A 17,437-nucleotide genomic window follows, 5' to 3' on the forward strand; every position below is an offset into this window, starting at 1 on the left:
TTGAGGTTTATCACCAGCAAAAAGTGAGACTTCTCTCAATGTCTACAATTTCTCTTTTGTCCAAGCAAAACCATGCCTCCTATCCTTGAGGTTTATCACCAGCAAAAAGTGAGACTTCTCTCAATGTCTACAATTTCTCTTTTGTCCAAGCAAAACCATGCCTCCTATCCTTGAGGTTTATCACCAGCAAAAAGTGAGACTTCTCTCAATGTCTACAATTTCTCTTTTGTCCAAGCAAAACCATGCCTCCTATCCTTGAGGTTTATCACCAGCAAAAAGTGAGACTTCTCTCAATGTCTACAATTTCTCTTTTGTCCAAGCAAAACCATGCCTCCTATCCTTGAGGTTTATCACCAGCAAAAAGTGAGACTTCTCTCAATGTCTACAATTTCTCTTTTGTCCAAGCAAATCGTACCAGGTGAGTACAATATGGCAGTTATCCTTCCTTTATCTAATACAAAGCCCTATGGAGCAAGACCTGATCACAAGGCTCTGAAGGGCCCACCACAATCTGCCTTCACCCTACTTGTTATTCCCCTTTCTTCTATACCATATGCTCCAGTGACACTGAACTAACACCCGCTTTCCCAATCCACACAATGTCATGTACCCTCCAACCTCCATGCCTTTTTACATGTGGCTTCCTTAGTCTGCAAATGCCCTTCCTCCTCATGGTTGAAATTCTATTTAAGTTCGGTTTTATGTCATTGTATGTGAAGCCTTCCTGAAGTGACCAAGTTAGAAATAAATGTATCCCTCCTGCTATCTTCAGCTCTGGTCATGCTTTATTTTTGGCATTAGTATCAGGGTACATTTGACAGTTATTTGTGTGACGTACATATATATAAATTCTTCACTCAACACATCTCTTGAAGTCAAAGACCACATTTAACTGGTGTTTACCTCTGCCTGGCAGAACACCTCCCTCATAAAAAGAAATGAACTAAACAGGAAAAATATAGTGTGGTTGCAAACACAAATTTCCTTCTTTTTTTTTTTTTTCCCCCACAAATTTCCTTCTATCATTTCTAAGACCTAATGAAAATGTTAGTTTACAGTGACCTCAATTTGCTTTTTTTATTCCATGGAGCAGTTATAAAATATTCAGTTTCCCCATATGTTCGGAACCATAGTTCCCAAAGGTTATTTGGAGTTCTAAGAAAATCAGCCCATAAATGATAGAATGTCTGTTTGGGATGAATCCTTCCCCAGTGAGGTACTTGCTGACTAGGCAACTTATACGACCCAGTGTCTCAAATATCATCATTAGCTATGGATTATCTGGATTTAATTCTGTGTTGTATTATTTTCATATATTGGTACAGTGCAAGATTTGTCTGGGTTTCAGTACTTAACAATCACAACACATACAGCACCAGTTGGCTGACCCTTCCCAAGTACTCCTGTATTGCATAGAAAATATTGAGACTTATTTCCTTAAACTACAGACTCAGTTGCTTGATGCAATAGGAATGAATCTCAACAGAGATGATGCAGAGATAACATAAGTCATCTGTAGTGAGTTAAAGCTCTCTGCAAATACTAAACTATGGGGAGTGAAGGGGAGTGTCACAAACCAGGGTAAAATGGTGGTGGTAGGGAAAGTTCTGATATCCAGCTGGATGCCACCATCCCAACTGGACAAGGGCTCTATGCCTGTGTCCATAGTAGCCACATCAGCCAAGATCCTATATGTGACTTGGTAAATACAAAATAAACTGATAACATAACATTTAGTGACCTGCCATACCTTCCTCTATTTATGTCCTTAACTTCTACCCATGGCACACTAAAAGTACTTGGCCCTGGAAATTGCTTTCCTTTTTAAATCCCTTATCCAGAAATACTATTTGGATACCATGGGGAAAGATAAAATATTTCTGAAAACAGAATTCTATTTGGAAGATCTGACACATTCACTAGAAATTTAAACTAAAATCAGATTTTTTGCCCAAGAGAAGGAGGCTATCAATCGCTTTAGAAAATACCGAACAAATACAAAGTGCCTTGATGTAGTATTTTTCCCAAAATGGAAACCTGGCCATAGAAAAGTGCGTGAGCTTTACTATCTTTTAGTTCTTCTGAATACCAGAAACAAACACATAGCCAGGGTTAAAGCACAGAACAAAAAACCCAAAAAGGCTGTTGGGTAAAAGAGATGCTAACGTACTCCACAGCTACACAGTCCCATGCAAGCTTTAATTTCTGCTCTACTGTAAGTTTTTCTTCCCTTTTTGATACACAAGATGCAAGATATCCAGGGAAAAAGACAATCCTGAAAACTCTTTACTCTAAAAAGTACAAACAAGTAAAAAAAACCACAACACTGTGAGAATGAAGACTCAAGGCCAAGGTGAAGATACTTTTTCTTTTTAATACTTGGTCATGTTTTAAAGTGGAACATGGCTCTAATCAAAGTTTACAGTGAAAGGTTCCATCATGAAAGTGACTGAAAAACCCATAATACTCTGAAAAGAATGAAAAATAAACCTAATCCTGCACTGTCCCAAGATCCACAACACATTTACACCTCTATGAATGATTCAGTTCAGTTCAGTCACTCAGTTGACTCCGACTCTTTGCGACCCCATGGATCACAGCACACCAGGCCTCCCTGTCCATCACCAACTCCAGGAGTTTACCCAAACTGATGTCCATCGAGTCGGTGATGCCATCCGACTATGAATGATTAGACATGTATTAAACACTGTGGGCACTGTAATTCTATGCCCACAAAATAAATTTGGAGGACTAACCTCTTGGAATACAAAATGTAATTCATTTGAGTAAACAGTATTAAAACAAATGAATAGACTGAAAAAAAAAAGAAACTTTTAAATTTAATGTTGAAGGAAAATAGCACAGTAGTACCAGGAATAGTACAATGGTAAGGAAACTAGACAACAGTTTCACTTTAATTTTTCAGTATAAACAGCTGCAAAACTTGCTGGCTTCAGCATCCTAGATGCATGTTATACACATGGCTAAAGAATGTTAGCAGTTGTGAAATGCAGGCTTTGAATTGGCTTTTCCCTAATTTATAATTCCCCTTAGAGTGTTGCAACTACATTTAGAGAAGGTTCTCAAGCTGCCAGTATTTGCTAAGCCTACCCACACAGTCCATCCCCTCTAAAAATGCTGCTGGATCATAGAGACAGAGGGACCCTGGTGAATAGGGTTTAGGGCACTCATCCTGAACAAAACTCATCTGAATATACTTTGAATTACTTATCTTAGTAATAAGTAATATTTATGAATACCTAGAAATGTGCAGTATACAGAATAAAGGACTAAAATGCAGGACTCTGTCAAACTTAACCTATACACATTCACCTTCATCTACCAGAGCTAGCTTATGTTTTGGTGGCACTCCCTTTTTTCTGGAACTTCCCTTTAATGTGAACCAGCTTTTAAGACTTTATAACATATTGATATAGCCTTGGGGAAACAAGATCACTGACTCCCTCACAAAATCCTTAGCATATTGCTTTTTTCTATAATTCTAATCAGTGAAACATTACTACTTCATCTATACTTTCCTGACTCTTCAAAGGCAAGAACATTTTATCTAAAAAAAGTCCCGCTGAAGGAAAGTTACTCATATTGTTTTGGCATCATTTAGTTTGAGCAGAATATTAAGGATTCAGGCACAGACTTTTAGAACAAATGTATGGATACCAAGGGGGAAAGGGAGGGGAGTGGGAGGAACTGGGAGACTGGGACTGACACATATACACTACTGATACTATATACAAAATAGGTAACTCATGAGGACATACTGTACAGCACCGGGAGCTCTACTTAAAGCACTGTGGTGACTTTACAGGGAAGGAGGTCCAAAAGGGAGGGCATACATGCATATGTACCACTGACTCATTTTGTTGTACAGCAGAAACTATCACAACATTGTAAAGTAACTACACTCCCAATAAAAAAAAAAAAAAAGAAATAGATGACCTACTCACAATATAAACCAGAAACTTTTGCTTGTTGACAGCATTCTAGAGGCTAAATAAATACTTTTTATTAAACATAAAACTTGGGTGATTAAATTGACCTTGAATATCATTTGTTATGTCTCTTGCTAAAAGAAGTTGCCTGCTTATGTAAGAGCCTGCCACTGAATTCAGATAAACTCGCTGTAAAATTCAGTGAGCCAGCCTTGGCTTCTGAAGAACCTAAAATTCTTCCTATTGCTACCCTTCTTTCCTTCTGTATTGAATAGAATAGATAGAATCTATTCTATTATAGATAGAATCTCTAACTCTCTTATTTCTAGATAGGGATAATCATGGTCCAGTTTCTACTTATTTACTACCAACTAGTCTCTGAGTAGCACGGTTAAAATTTAAAGCCTTAGATAGTTAAAACACATGAAAAAAACATGAGAATATTTATACACTATCGACATCCAGGTGCTTTAGTTTCTTGACGGATGATTTTCCAAATTTTTTGCACTAAAGACTAACTCTAGTGGTCTGTGATCATTATCCTCATTTTCACTCCTCTGTTTATATGTCCATGACTTTCTCTCCCTCAAATAATAAGCCACTACTTCAGCAATAAGAAAGCAGAGCACAAGTCAACCCAGAGGTAACAAAAGAAACAAAATATGTCCTGCAAAATAAGACAGAGCTCTCTCTCTCACCATAATCCACTGGTTGCCAACTTTGGTTATATATTAGAAGCACCTTGGGAGCTTTTAAATATCCTGATGCCTAGGCTTTGTTCTCAACTTTTAACATAAGAATCTCTGAGGATGGGACCAGACTTCATATTTGTTAAAGCTCCCCCAGAAGACTGCAAAATGTCATCAGGTTGAGAATTACTACACTAACTCAGGTAGAACAGCTGCTCTCTAATAGAGAACTAACTCCAAATCTTGTTTTCCATATGGAATTTCAGAGGACTTTTCAAGAAATTCCTAGGCTCTGATCTACCTGAAAATTAGGGAATTTCTTCCCTAGTAAAGGGAGGGAAGAGAGGATTCTATTTCATTGCTATAAAGAAGGAGGAAGAAGTCCTTTACACACTTTCATCTCCACCAGAAGTTGCTTCCTCTGCCTTTACAGATGGTACAAGCATGAAGAATGATGTTAGCCATACACGTCTGATTCTTGCGAGTTAACTGCCAAAGTGTCCTAGTCCCCACAATTCTTTCTCCTACCTCCAGCAGGTCTATCATCCTGGTCATCTGGGAGTAGATAAGGACCCTATGTCCTTGAGACTTGAGCCGAGTCAGCAGAACATCAAGGGCATACAGCTTTCCACTGTCAGTGATGAGGCTCTCCTTGCCTAGGGAGAAGAAAAGAGGGAAGTGGAAAATTGTATTTAATTGAAGCAGCAAAATCACTCACTGCAAAGCTGTATGCAGCCAAAATTACTACAGCCAGGATGCTTGTCCATCAGGAGAGCAGGAAAGTACTCTCAAGAAGAATGCAAAGTGCTTTAAAATCATATCCAGTAGTGTTCTGGGAAGACACACCCTGAAGGAGGGAGGGAGGTCCCTTCCCAACTGACAGTTTCCAATAAGACATTTGCTAAGCAGCTAAGGTACCTGAAAATTTCCCTGTTTCACATTCTTATTCAAGAGGCAGCAGGTCATGTGGACATCTAAGAGTAACATCCATGCCATACCTGCTCTAAGTGACCTGAGAAGTCTGTTTTTCCTTTGTTCATCCTATCTCTAGGTATCTCTTTCTGCCAGTTCTATGGCTAAATTAAGGTTTACCTCCTGAAGGCATGAGAATGTAGAGAAACAAGGGCTTCTCTTCAGTTCAGTTCAGTTCAGTCGTGTCTGACTTTTTGCGACCCCATGGACTGCAGCACGCCAGGCTTCCCTGTCCATCACCAAGTCCCAGAGCTTGTTCAAACTCATGTCCATTGAGTCAGTGATGCCATCCAACCACCTCATCCTCTGTCGTCCCCTTCTCCTGCCTTCAATCTTTCCCATCATCAGGGTCTTTTCCAATGAGTTGGCTCTTCGCATCAGGTGGCCAAAATATTGGGAGTTTCAGCTTCAACATCAGTCATTCCAATGAATATTCAGTATTGATTTCTTTTAGGATTGACTGGTTTGATCTCTCTGCAGTCCAAGGGACTCTCAAGAGTATTCTCCAACACCACAGTTCAAAACCATCAATTCTTCATCACTCAGCTTTCTTTATGGTCCAATTCTCACATCTATACGTGACTACTGGGAAAACCATAGCTTTGACTAGATGGACCTTTGTCAGCAAAGCAATGTCTATGCTGTCTAGGTTGGTCATAGCTTTTCTTCCAAGGAGCAAGCGTCTTTTAATCTCATGGCTGCGGTCACCATCTGCAGTGATTTTGGAGCCCAAGAAAATAAAGTTCTTACCTGCCCCTAAAGACATTTAAACACCAAGAAATACACTAAAAAACAAAACAAAATAAAAAACACTCTCTTTCAGATGATTTCAAATAGGTTGGCTGGTAAATATCATTATCCTAAGCTGTAATTTAATAAAGGCACTAGGGCTTATTCAGCTTTTTCAGAAAGAATGTGGGTTTCTGTGAAATGGAAGCTGCTCTCACTCACCAATTTGTGCCTCCTTCTTCCTCCCATTAAAAAAAAAAAAAAAAAAAGGCATTTCAGCTGGAGATCTTTAGAGAACACTTAACTCAGAAATTTTCATCTTATCCATTCAGTATCATTCAACTCCCATCACATTTCAGGAAGTAGAGTTTCCTGTTTGCAGACTGGTCCATAAACATGCCCTAACAATTGCTGATATTAGGAGGGGAAGAGATGAAACTTAGGGGGATAAGAGAGGTAAGAGTATATTTGGAAGTGGATGTGGGACATAAGAAGGGAGACAGAAAGGCTAGAAATATCACATACACAACTACTAAAAATAAAACAAGAAAACTGTTAAGAAAACCATATTGTCTACTTTTAGTTTCTAGGTTTGAACCCATGGTTTTTTTCCTCTGAACTACAGAAGCTGACTGTTGAGAGCAATCCAAAAGTTTTCAATGGTCATTTCTCTGTTCTCGCCACTATCTGCCAAGTGCACAACTGATTGTATAAACTGAATGAGAACGGATGTGCTGACAGCATCACAACAAATCATCAGCCACTCTGTTTTTGCTACAAAGCCACAGGTCCTGGATGTTTACTCCTCTGCGCTACAGCCTGCCTTTTCCCACCTTCGGAACATTGCCAGGCCACATTTCTCTCCCTACCCCCACTCCCTGACGCTGTGGCACACACCTTTGTTCAGTCTCTTTGTTTGGTCCTGTTTAGATTATTGAAATGCTCTCCTTTTTGTTGGTCTCTTGACCAACACAATCAAATGACTGCAGCTGGGACAGAACTGACTGCTAAGCCCTCTTGCTGGCACCAGACAAGGAGGCCTGTATAAATTCTCAGTCTGATCAGGCAGGCAATGCTTTCATAACAACTCCAAGGGTTTCTCCTTGTCACAATTACCCTTCTCTTTTAATTGGGTTCCCTGGGGTCCCTCAATTTTGATAGCTCCTAAACATTCCCCACAGAGGTACCAATCAGCTTCAGACAATAAGTTTCCTTGTTTCTCATTAAAAGCACAGGAAGGGGAAAAAAAAGAAACCCATATATTTTTCAGTCACTGAGTAAGAGTGGGCAAGCTAAGAGCATCAGATTTCTGCAGCTTGCTTATCTCCTCTTTCCACTCGCATATACTCCCTCAAGACAAATATTTAAGCATATACAAATCTGTCTTGTGTGTGAATTTTGAGAAGTTTCAATTCATCTCAAAATCACGATTCGATGATTTTCACACATTCCTGCTTCTCACATCTACTTTACTTTGCTAAGCAGAACGCACTGATGCTAGGATTAGGAAAACTCAAAGATGAAGATGTACATATACACTTAGAAAAGAACTCTGATGAACCTAAAAGAAGCAAGAAACTGTACCTAATGTTAGCTTGTTACTGCTTAGGCGGGGGAGATGGAAGTGGATGGACTGATTTCTTTGGACTTGCCTGAAGGAAAAGATCAAAAAGAAAGTGACCAGCAACACCCTTAAAACACTTAAGCAGAAAAATGTTTTCTTCCATGGCACATACCAGTGCCTTCTGGGCCTGACATCCATTACTCAATTTTCAGGAGCTACCAAAGTTGCCCTGGACAAAAATACCACCTGTAGCTAAGCAGGGCATAGAGTCAAGAAGAGCACAATTCCCAAGAAAATAGACTGATTCTGCCAAGTCAAACCTGAGCCCAGCCCCTTCTTTAAAACAGAAGCTCAAAAAATGGTGAGATGAACAGACCTATGCTACCATCTTGCAATCTTTCCTACAATCCTGAAATGCAACCTTATAGTATTTTCACTTAGACACAAGCTCTTACTGACCACAGTATAAGATGTTGGGTCACCGACAAATTAATGTATCCAATGGCAGTAAAATTAGGATAACAGGTAAAAGACAATCTCCTTTTTCCAAAGAGAGGAGACTTTTGAAGGGACTGTACATACTTCTCTTGGTGAAACACAGAGACACATTCAAGGTGTGAAATCCAGGAGATTCTTGATCAGTCTTGCAAGGAATATAATGAAACCAACTCTTCCCAGGGAAACAGAAAATGTAAAAGTACAGAGGAAAGAGAGATAAAATACAGGTTCCAGTGACCCCCTCCACCCCCCACTGCCCTGCCCAGCCAGTCTACTGAGCACAATGGGGTCAGTGAGGAGCTGGTTGGTTCTCACAGTAAACAGCCAGTGAGGCTGGTGCTTTTTATCGATGCGAAAAGAACTCAGACACTTCCTGCTATTTAAACAAGGTCCATTTTTCTTTCAAAGAACAGGAAAAGCCACAAGAGATTCCCACAGCGCCAGCAATAAGCCTTCTCCTTGTGTACTGGGAACTTGGGAGTCAGAATGAAGAAGGGAGAAAGGAGAAATAAGGTCTTATCTTGTTTCTTTCAACACCTGTGCCCATCTTCTGCCTGGGACTCTGTGGTTTCCAAACCCGCTGGATTCTATTCCTTTATTCCTACTACCATCCAGGTCTGCTTTATACCTGAGCTTCCCCTTATTTTCCAACAACAGACCTGCACCCACTGCTTTCATCTAATTTAAGTCAGATATGAAGTCATATAAATACTGCTCTTGTATATACAAAACGGTATCTTCCAGTTCAAAGCACCCCCAAAGCAACTAACAGGTTGACCCAAAGTCCCTCAACACTTGACAAAGTTAACATTAAATGGAAAAGCCAGGCCTTAAAGCCTAGAACCCAGTTACCTATTAGAAACAGCAGAACCTTTGTTTTGAACACTTAACTCTAGTTTACTTCCTTCATATGTCTGGAAGATGAACACAATCAAAGTGGCAGAGAAGCTGGACAACTGAAACAAACGTGGAAGCTTTAAGCTCCTACTTCAGTGTGCCAGCAGGTGTAACAAAGAACATAAGCCTATGAATCCTGTATTCAGTTTCCTTAAAAGTAGTCTCACTAAAACGAAGATGAAAACCTAGTTTCCTTTCAACCCTCAACCCTGACCCTAGGAGGTCTGGGAATCCGCTAGCATTTTGGCACAGAACACTGTTTTTCTTCTGGTTATCATTCAGATCTCTAGTGCTTCGTGCAGAACACTGTTTATGCTACTTAAACTAGGCTTTCTGCAAGTGACGACATTCTCATTCATTCCACTGGCAAGGGCACAAGACAACTGTACTCATTCGACCTAAAGCCTTTCTTACCACATTTATTTTCCTACACTCCCTGCACTGCAGCCCCATCCCCGCCCCAACCCCGGCTCCTGGCCACCAAAGAGTGGTATTCCTTTCTTTTGTCAAAAGAGAGTATTTAGGCAGAAATCTAAAATAGATTTCTCTTTCCAGTCAAGTCACACATTACTTAAGTATTCTTACCTATAGTCACTAAGGGTAAAAGAGGAAATAGAAACACTAAGAACTCTTGAATTCCAAATATTTGAAACCACTGCATGAAGTTAACACCCTGGTTCTTCCCTTGCCAAAGAATGAACATATGCCAAGAGAAAGGAGAACTCACCTGGAATTCTGATGAAAGACCAGCCATTCTGAGGCCTAATGCTCCACAGTCCTCCAGCTGGTTCTGGAAAGAACTGGGACCGTCGATTTAGCCAGTCTGCTGCCAGTTCAGGGGCCCCATTCAACAAACACTGCTTGGCTGCCAGACTCCCTCCTTCCTTCAACACTCGCCGCTCATATTCTGCACTTCGGTCATTGCAGTAAGAATCCAATGGCACTGCGGTGACCTGCAGGCAAAGATTCACGTAAGATGGTTCTTTCACATTTTCCACACGCACTAAGTCCTTTGGGAACTTTGACTTTGAAATCAAATTTATGTGGATAATTCTTAGGTAGTGGTTTTAACTTCCCTGCTCTGACAAACTTAATAACTGACTTAGTGAGGTTCCCCAGGTAAAAGGCCAATCTCCATTACATGAACTTACAACAAACTAAGGATCCAGAGACTGCTGGAGTTTGGAGATATCTGGGATACTAGGTCAGGAGTAATTCTATAGCAAGAGTCACTCTGCCATCTCCCTTCACTGCCACAGTGCTTTTGGCAAAGTTCTATAAGCCATACACAGTGTGGTGAGGCCACAAAGGGAGTGTGAGACAGCCATCATTAAAGAACTGAAGAGTATCCTCCTGGCGCATCGGAAGCTGTCTTCAACGCTTCTGTGGCACATCGCCCAAGTTTATCAACATTTGTTTTTCCTCTTCCCTGACCAGGCTGCTGACTGACAAACCCAATGGAAGATAACAGAGTCTTTCTTTCAGGATATAAGCTGTGGGGAGCACTAGGTGGTAGGGAACAGAGAAAGCAGTTGGCAGAGAGTAGTGAATTCATTTCTGGGCTAGGGCAGAGGCTTTGCACAAATTTTTATCCCACCACAAGATGGGTCTAAATTCAAATGCTAACCCCCAACAGAAGTCTGTCAATTTAAAAACTTCACTTATTTTTTAATGCCCTGAGTCTATTCCCACGCTAATAAGCAACTATGCATTCAATTGTCTGTGAATCACCTGATAAGAAGTCTGAGGTTCCTTTTGTTAAAATTTGGAGGTTTTGATTATGTGTAAGCCCAGGTTGATAAAAAGGTTAAAGTCTCATTATTAGCAGAAAATTGCTCAGAAGAGTCATGGAGCTAGACCAAGAGATAGGAAGAATGTGGCTAGAAGGAACAAGGGCAGACAGATGGGAGAGATCAGAACATAAAGTACTGTACCTAGTTATAAAGTATTATTGTTTCTATTATTTTTTAGAAGTTAAACATTTACGAAAATCTACCTTGCTACTAACTTCTCTATTTTTATGCTCATCAATATTTAGGGCAATGGTTGTCAAAAGAACCTTCTTGGGAGCTTATCTAATGTGCAGATTTTGATACAGGTCTAAGGGAGGAGTCATTAGTTCTAGGTTTTTGACACGCACCCAAGCACCTCATACTGTTCATGGCAGGAGGAGAAGGGGGCAACGGAAGACAAAATGGTTGGATGGCATTCACCGACTCAAGGGACATGTGTCTGAGCAAACTCCAGAAGATGGTGAAGGACAGGGAAGCCTGGCATGGTGCAGTTTATGGGGTCGCAGAGTCACGACTTAGCAACTGAACAACAACAAAGCCAAACCTTGAGAAATACTGCCTTGGAACAAATAAACATACAGATAGCTAACTATGGGGCCACTGGTTTCTGCTGGAAACTAGTAGTACTAGTGTTAGTCGTTCAGTTGTGTCCAACTTTTTGCAACCCTATGGAACGTAGCCCGCCAGGTTCCTCTGTCCATGGGATTCTCCAGGCAAGAATACTAGAGTGGGCTGCCACGCCCTTCTCCAGGGGATCTTCCTAACCCAGGGATTGAACCCCGGTCTCTTACATTGCAGGCAGATTCTTTATCATCTGAGCCATGAGGATTTAACCAGAGGATACCAAAACTGGAGAAAGAATATCATTTACCAATTTACCAAAGAGTACACTACTCTGGCATGCAGATGAAGCTAAACTGAGTTTGCTAGGAAGCAGTGCCATCTATGGTCCAGATGCAAAACTACATTGGGTAGCCGGCTGAGACCCCGCACTCCAAAACCTAGAAGTGTGAAGTGAAAGTCGCTCGGTTATGTCCAACTCTTTGCAATCTCATGGACTATTCAGTTCATGGAATTCTCCAGGCCAGAATACTGGAGTTGGGGGTAACCATTCCCTTCTCCAGGGATCTTCCCAAACCAGGGATAGAACCCAGATCTCCCACGTTGCAGGCAGATTCTTTACCAGCTGAGCTACCAGGGAAACCCCCAAACCTAGAAAGGCGCAGGCATAAATAAATTTACATAGACAGTGTTAGAACAGGTTTTGGTAATCTCATATCACATTTACCCACTGCAAAAGGAGTTTGTTCTCTTGCTTTCAAGTTATTCATTTTTTCCCACTGAAAGCTGAACATAGGCAAATAAAGACTGAAAACACAAAGCAGATGATTAAAAATTTTACACTCAAAGATGACCACTTTAATTTTCTTTAAATTTTACTGAAGTATAGTTGATTTATAATGTTGTATTAATTTCTGCTATATAGCAAAGTGACTCAGTTATACATATATATATATATTCTTTTCCATTATGGTTTATCACAGGATATTGAATACAGCTCCTGTGCTATACAGTTGGCCCTTGCTGTTTATCCATCCTATGTATAAAATAATTTACATCTGCTAATTCCAAACTCCCAATCCTTTCCTTCCTCCCCCTTCTCCCTTGCTATTTTTTTTTTTTAAGAAAAGCAGAACTTACATTGGAATTATATAAAAACTTTGGGCCCATGTTCTTGAGGTGAAAAGTCAAAAGCTAGAAAATCATAAAGGAACAAGGCGAAAACAGTTGACACAGGAAAGAATGTTTTTCCTGTCTGGACTCATTTCTAATCACTCTTTTACAGTTTAAAAACAAAACAACTTTTTAAAGTTACAAACGTTCTCCTGTTTTCCAATTTCATTTTGCTGATAGCCTTCCAAATTCAGGATTAAAAACTAGGAGATTCCGAGGGCACAGCTCGTAGTGAAATATTTTTTAATGTTTCGTTAAGCTTACTTGGCAGGAGCCCTGAATCGATATATACAGAATCACAGAATATCATGCTTTAAGTACATAAGCAGTAAACCCACGAGGTCCAAAAGGAGGCAAACATGTCCATTTCTACTTAAATTATGCCTTCCAAGTCAGCTGTATCCTAAACAGCCCACCTCCACCCATTCTGCCCACCCCAAGCAGCCTTCCCAACTGCTCAGAAGCAGGGGAGATGAAGTATGACATACCATTCCTGCCTCCCCACAAATGGAAATGCACACTCCCTTTCGTCTCACATGAGCTGACCCCTGGTGTTGCTTCATTAACTTTCTAAACTCTAGTATCTTTAGGGGCTGCCTCCTCAAGCATTCAGCGCGTCCTTCCTGAGGACATGTAGATTCCTGCTCTAGCTCTAAGAAGCGTGACCGCTCCAAGCACTTTAGTTTTTTGGTATGATGAATTCCCAGGGTCTTAGTTTATTAACCTTGCAGAACGATTTCCTCAGCTAATGATAATTCCTTCCTTAGTGACACAGTTCATCCTGAACTGACCCTAAAGTTTTCATAGCATGTGCCATGGAAATTAATTTGTCTTAACTCAAGGCCAGGGTTGAGGCTTCAAAGGAAATCAGTTTCTCTCCATCACAGATAGGTTAGAAATCAATATAATTAAAATCTCTCAGGAAATATTGCCTTACTCACACCCCAGGCCTGATCTGAAGACATGTATAAAACATTCAGACATGTTAAAAACTTTTCTTCCCGTCCTTGTAATTATGGTGTGATTACTCCCATTTCAGATTTAGCACAAGCTACTGAAGAAACTCCACAAACAAGTATGGGGAGAAGGGCAGAAAAGGCAAGGGTGCTGGAGAGGAACCCTTCAGCCAGATGAGAAAGGCTTTCTCTTGCTTCCTGCTTGCCCCCATACCTTTACACGATTATAGTCTTCTTCAAGTTACTACTGCTTTTTAGGGGCTTTTTAGGGAAATATCAGTACCAGACATGATAGTTCAGACTTCAGCCTCCTCAGAAATAATACTTAAGTAGAATAGTGGGAATTTTTATGTGTAAATATGTCAGGAAAGTGGGGTTATTCTTCAGAGTGGTTGGCTACAGAGCTCCAAGTGGTATAAATGAAAAATTTTATGTCCATAAATGCAATTACAGTCCAGGGCAGTTCACTCTTTATTGGCTCCATAAAACATGGGGAATATGAGAAGTAAAAATGTCCTGACAACCCTCTCTCAAAAATCCAGACTTCCTCTTATAGGTCTCTTTGTATACATTACAGATTAGAAGGAAAAAAGGAAACAACTACACAACTATGAAGCCTGAAGGCTGCTTTCTATGTAAGCACTTGGCTTTAAATGTTGCCTAGAAAAAGTGCTTTTCCCTACATCAATTTAAGCTTCAAATACCAAGAATGCTTTGGAAGAAGCGGGTACATACAAAACCCAAATACTTTCTGGATAATCAGTATAAATCAAACAAAGTTGATCACGGGAAGAGAATCACGTTTGTGTAGAACAGGATCAGCAAAGAAATTCAGGCAGGCAGGAATCAACGGGCCTCAGTACTATCATCTCATTTCCACCTGTCATCTTTCTTTGGACCTCATGCCAGATTCTGACCTTTGATAACTTAATGAAGTAAGGATGTAAGCTTATATAAACAGTGGTAGAAAAACATCACAAAGAAGATTTAAAGTCTTCACCTTCTTTGAATGGAACTGTGAAAACAGTAGTCTTGCTAGGATAAGTGGTGAAAACAAGATTAAAAACACAGAAGGGTAAGAAAAGTCAACCTCTTAAGTGTGTCCTGGGCTAACTGAAAGCTGCCCCTTAAAGCAAATGGAAACAAGCTGGAAAGACAGAAGCTAGTTTTCGCTCTAACAGCAGCCTGGCCACATCTTTACTTTGCCCCTCTCCCTTCATGTACTTCTTTGTGGTTTTAAGAGAGCTTCTGCCTGGCTCTGATTAGAAAGACATGAAAGAGTGGAAGATGTAAGCAAAGTAAACAGCTGCAGTGTTCCGGGAGAGCCTTTGCAGCGACACTGTCAGCTATCACCAGAGGGCCCTGTTTTGACAAACAGGGTATTAGGAAGGATCTAACAGCTGTTTAAAGTTGAAGCCACAATAGAAATTACTCCCAATCTACAAGTAAGACTACAACTACTGAATGGAAGATATGGCACAATAGTCATTTTTCAGAGGGAACATACTTGTGAAGGACAGTCCAGGCAGGGCTGCTGAAGAAAGCTAAGAAGTTTCTTGATGCTGGAGTGTTAGGTTTCCCTTTGTTATATGGAGTCTATACCAAGGTGATAAGGCCAGATCAAATCTCCCTCCCAGTCTGGCCCCAGCCTCTGAAAAACCTTCAAAAACTTCAACACAGGTGACAAATGGCTCCCTCTCCTTTTCAAATATTCCACTGTCCCTGTCCCTGCTACTGGGTGGTAATCCACCTGACAGATGGCCTGCTCCCATGGTAGTTTAGAACCCCGGACTAACTAAGAGGAACTACACAGATGCAACATCAGAGAAAGAAGCCACTTCTAGCTGCCATACAGTGGTTCTCAAACCAACACAATTCAAAATGAGGGATATTGTCTTAGGAAAGCTAGGACCACAGATCCTCTTTCTAAATACTGAGCATTCTTGTCAAGACATGGACCCCTTGAAAACTTGTTTATTTCTTTAAACACCACCTATTTTATTGCTTCTCTACTGCGGCACTTACTCGTGGACTGGCCACACACAAAAAAGATGGCAGCTCAGTGAGCAGGCAGCAACGAAGCGAGGAGGTAGCTGATCTCCGCTGATGGATGACCTGGTCTGAGTAGCCACTCACTGCTTTACAGTGGCTGCTGAAAACCAGAGACTACAAAACAAAGATGCAAATTAGTGCTACTGACAATTGCTTAATGTAAGCAACACCGAAAAAAAGTCACAGTCAAGGTTCATGCTAATTTCAAAATGTGCTTTTATCAGTGTACTTTAAGTAAATGTCATCTCTAATTCTACCTTTTTCTGGAAGTGAATACTGTTTATTATCAATAGTTACAGCAAAATTTTCATTAGACAAAACAACATTTTGTGTATCTCAAGGAAAAATTGGTTCATTGTTAAACTGTCGATACAAACCCATATTTTGAGTTAAAGACGATGACCAACAATATTTCCTCCCAAATTCATTTAGGCAGATGAGTTTAGTATTACATGCGTGTACTAACAATGCAGTATAGTTCTAGCAAGGTTAGATGTTCTATTTATTTGGAGACATCAATACAAGTGGTCAGGAACAAGGAACAGTCTCTTTAGTTTCTCTAACTACCATTTAAAAAATTAAATCTTTTACTTACATTACTGTATGAATTCATTTTAAGAGACTTAAAGCTCATGTTAAAGCTTCAGTTTGCAGTCATTCATATGAAAGATTTTTTTAAGTATGGAACGTTCACATACAAAGAAGCAGTCAGTGGGATTAGAGTATTATGTATTGTAGATGCAGTTCCTTCTTCAGTTCAGTGTTAGACACTTTATCTTTGGATCTTCGTTCTTGATTATTTCATTTATCTGTCTTATTGGTTTCTCAAGGCAAATCAGTATACAAATAACCATAACAAATAACCATATGAATGAAGATAATACAAAAAACTGCAAGAAGAACAGTAACCAGGACCCACTGCAGGAGAATAACAGTTGTAATTCCAACTGCAGGAGAATAACAGTTTGTAATTCCAACCAAATCTCCTCAAAGCCTCTTTGTACGTATCTTCTCCTAAAGTACATGGATTCTTCAGGATCACAGTTTGAAAGACTCCACCTCAAGTGTCTAGTAAGACAGGTGCATCATAATCTACTTTAAAGAAGCAATCAGCATCTTCTAAATAACAGTCATGAACAAACTGAAAGGCTTTAACTGCTGGGATGCCTTTCAGTTCAGTTCAGTTGCTCAGTCGTGTCCAACTCTTTGCGACCCCATGTATCGCAGCACACCAGGCCTCCCTGTCCATCACCAACTCCCGGAGTTCACTCAAACTCACGTCCATCGAGTCAGTGATGCCATCCAGCCATCTCATCCTCTGTCGTCCCCTTCTCCTCCTGCCTCCAATGCCTCCCAGCATCAGAGTCTTTTCCAATGAGTCAACTCTTCACATGAGGTGGCCAAAGTACTGGAGTTTCAGCTTTAGCATCATTCCTTCCAAAGAAATCCCAGGGCTGATCTCCTTCAGAATGGACTGGTTGGATCTCCTTGCAGTCCAAGGGACTCTCAAGAGTCTTCTCCAACACCACAGTTCAAAAGCATCAATTCTTTGGTGCTCAGCTTTCTTCACAGTCCAACTCTCACATCCATACATGACCACCAT

The 17,437-nt window shown here is 40.5% G+C and overlaps 1 protein-coding gene across 3 annotated transcripts in view; it reads right to left on the minus strand.

Annotated features, from left to right (window-relative positions):
- The window catches only part of INO80 (INO80 complex subunit), a 124,045-nt gene that overhangs the window by 28,775 nt on the left and 77,833 nt on the right, over window positions 1–17,437 (minus strand). For all 3 annotated transcript variants that reach the window (XM_010847979.1, XM_010847980.1, XM_010847978.1), the window contains 3 exons: window positions 15,808–15,948; window positions 10,027–10,252; window positions 5,168–5,295 (listed from right to left, as the gene is read on the minus strand). In XM_010847979.1, coding sequence (XP_010846281.1) covers window positions 5,168–5,295; window positions 10,027–10,252; window positions 15,808–15,948 — 495 coding nt within the window. The remainder of the gene's footprint in view (window positions 1–5,167; window positions 5,296–10,026; window positions 10,253–15,807; window positions 15,949–17,437) is intronic.

This window comes from Bison bison, unplaced genomic scaffold (assembly GCF_000754665.1).
Source record: "Bison bison bison isolate TAMUID 2011002044 unplaced genomic scaffold, Bison_UMD1.0 scf7180017864259, whole genome shotgun sequence".
Taxonomy (NCBI): domain Eukaryota; kingdom Metazoa; phylum Chordata; class Mammalia; order Artiodactyla; family Bovidae; genus Bison; species Bison bison.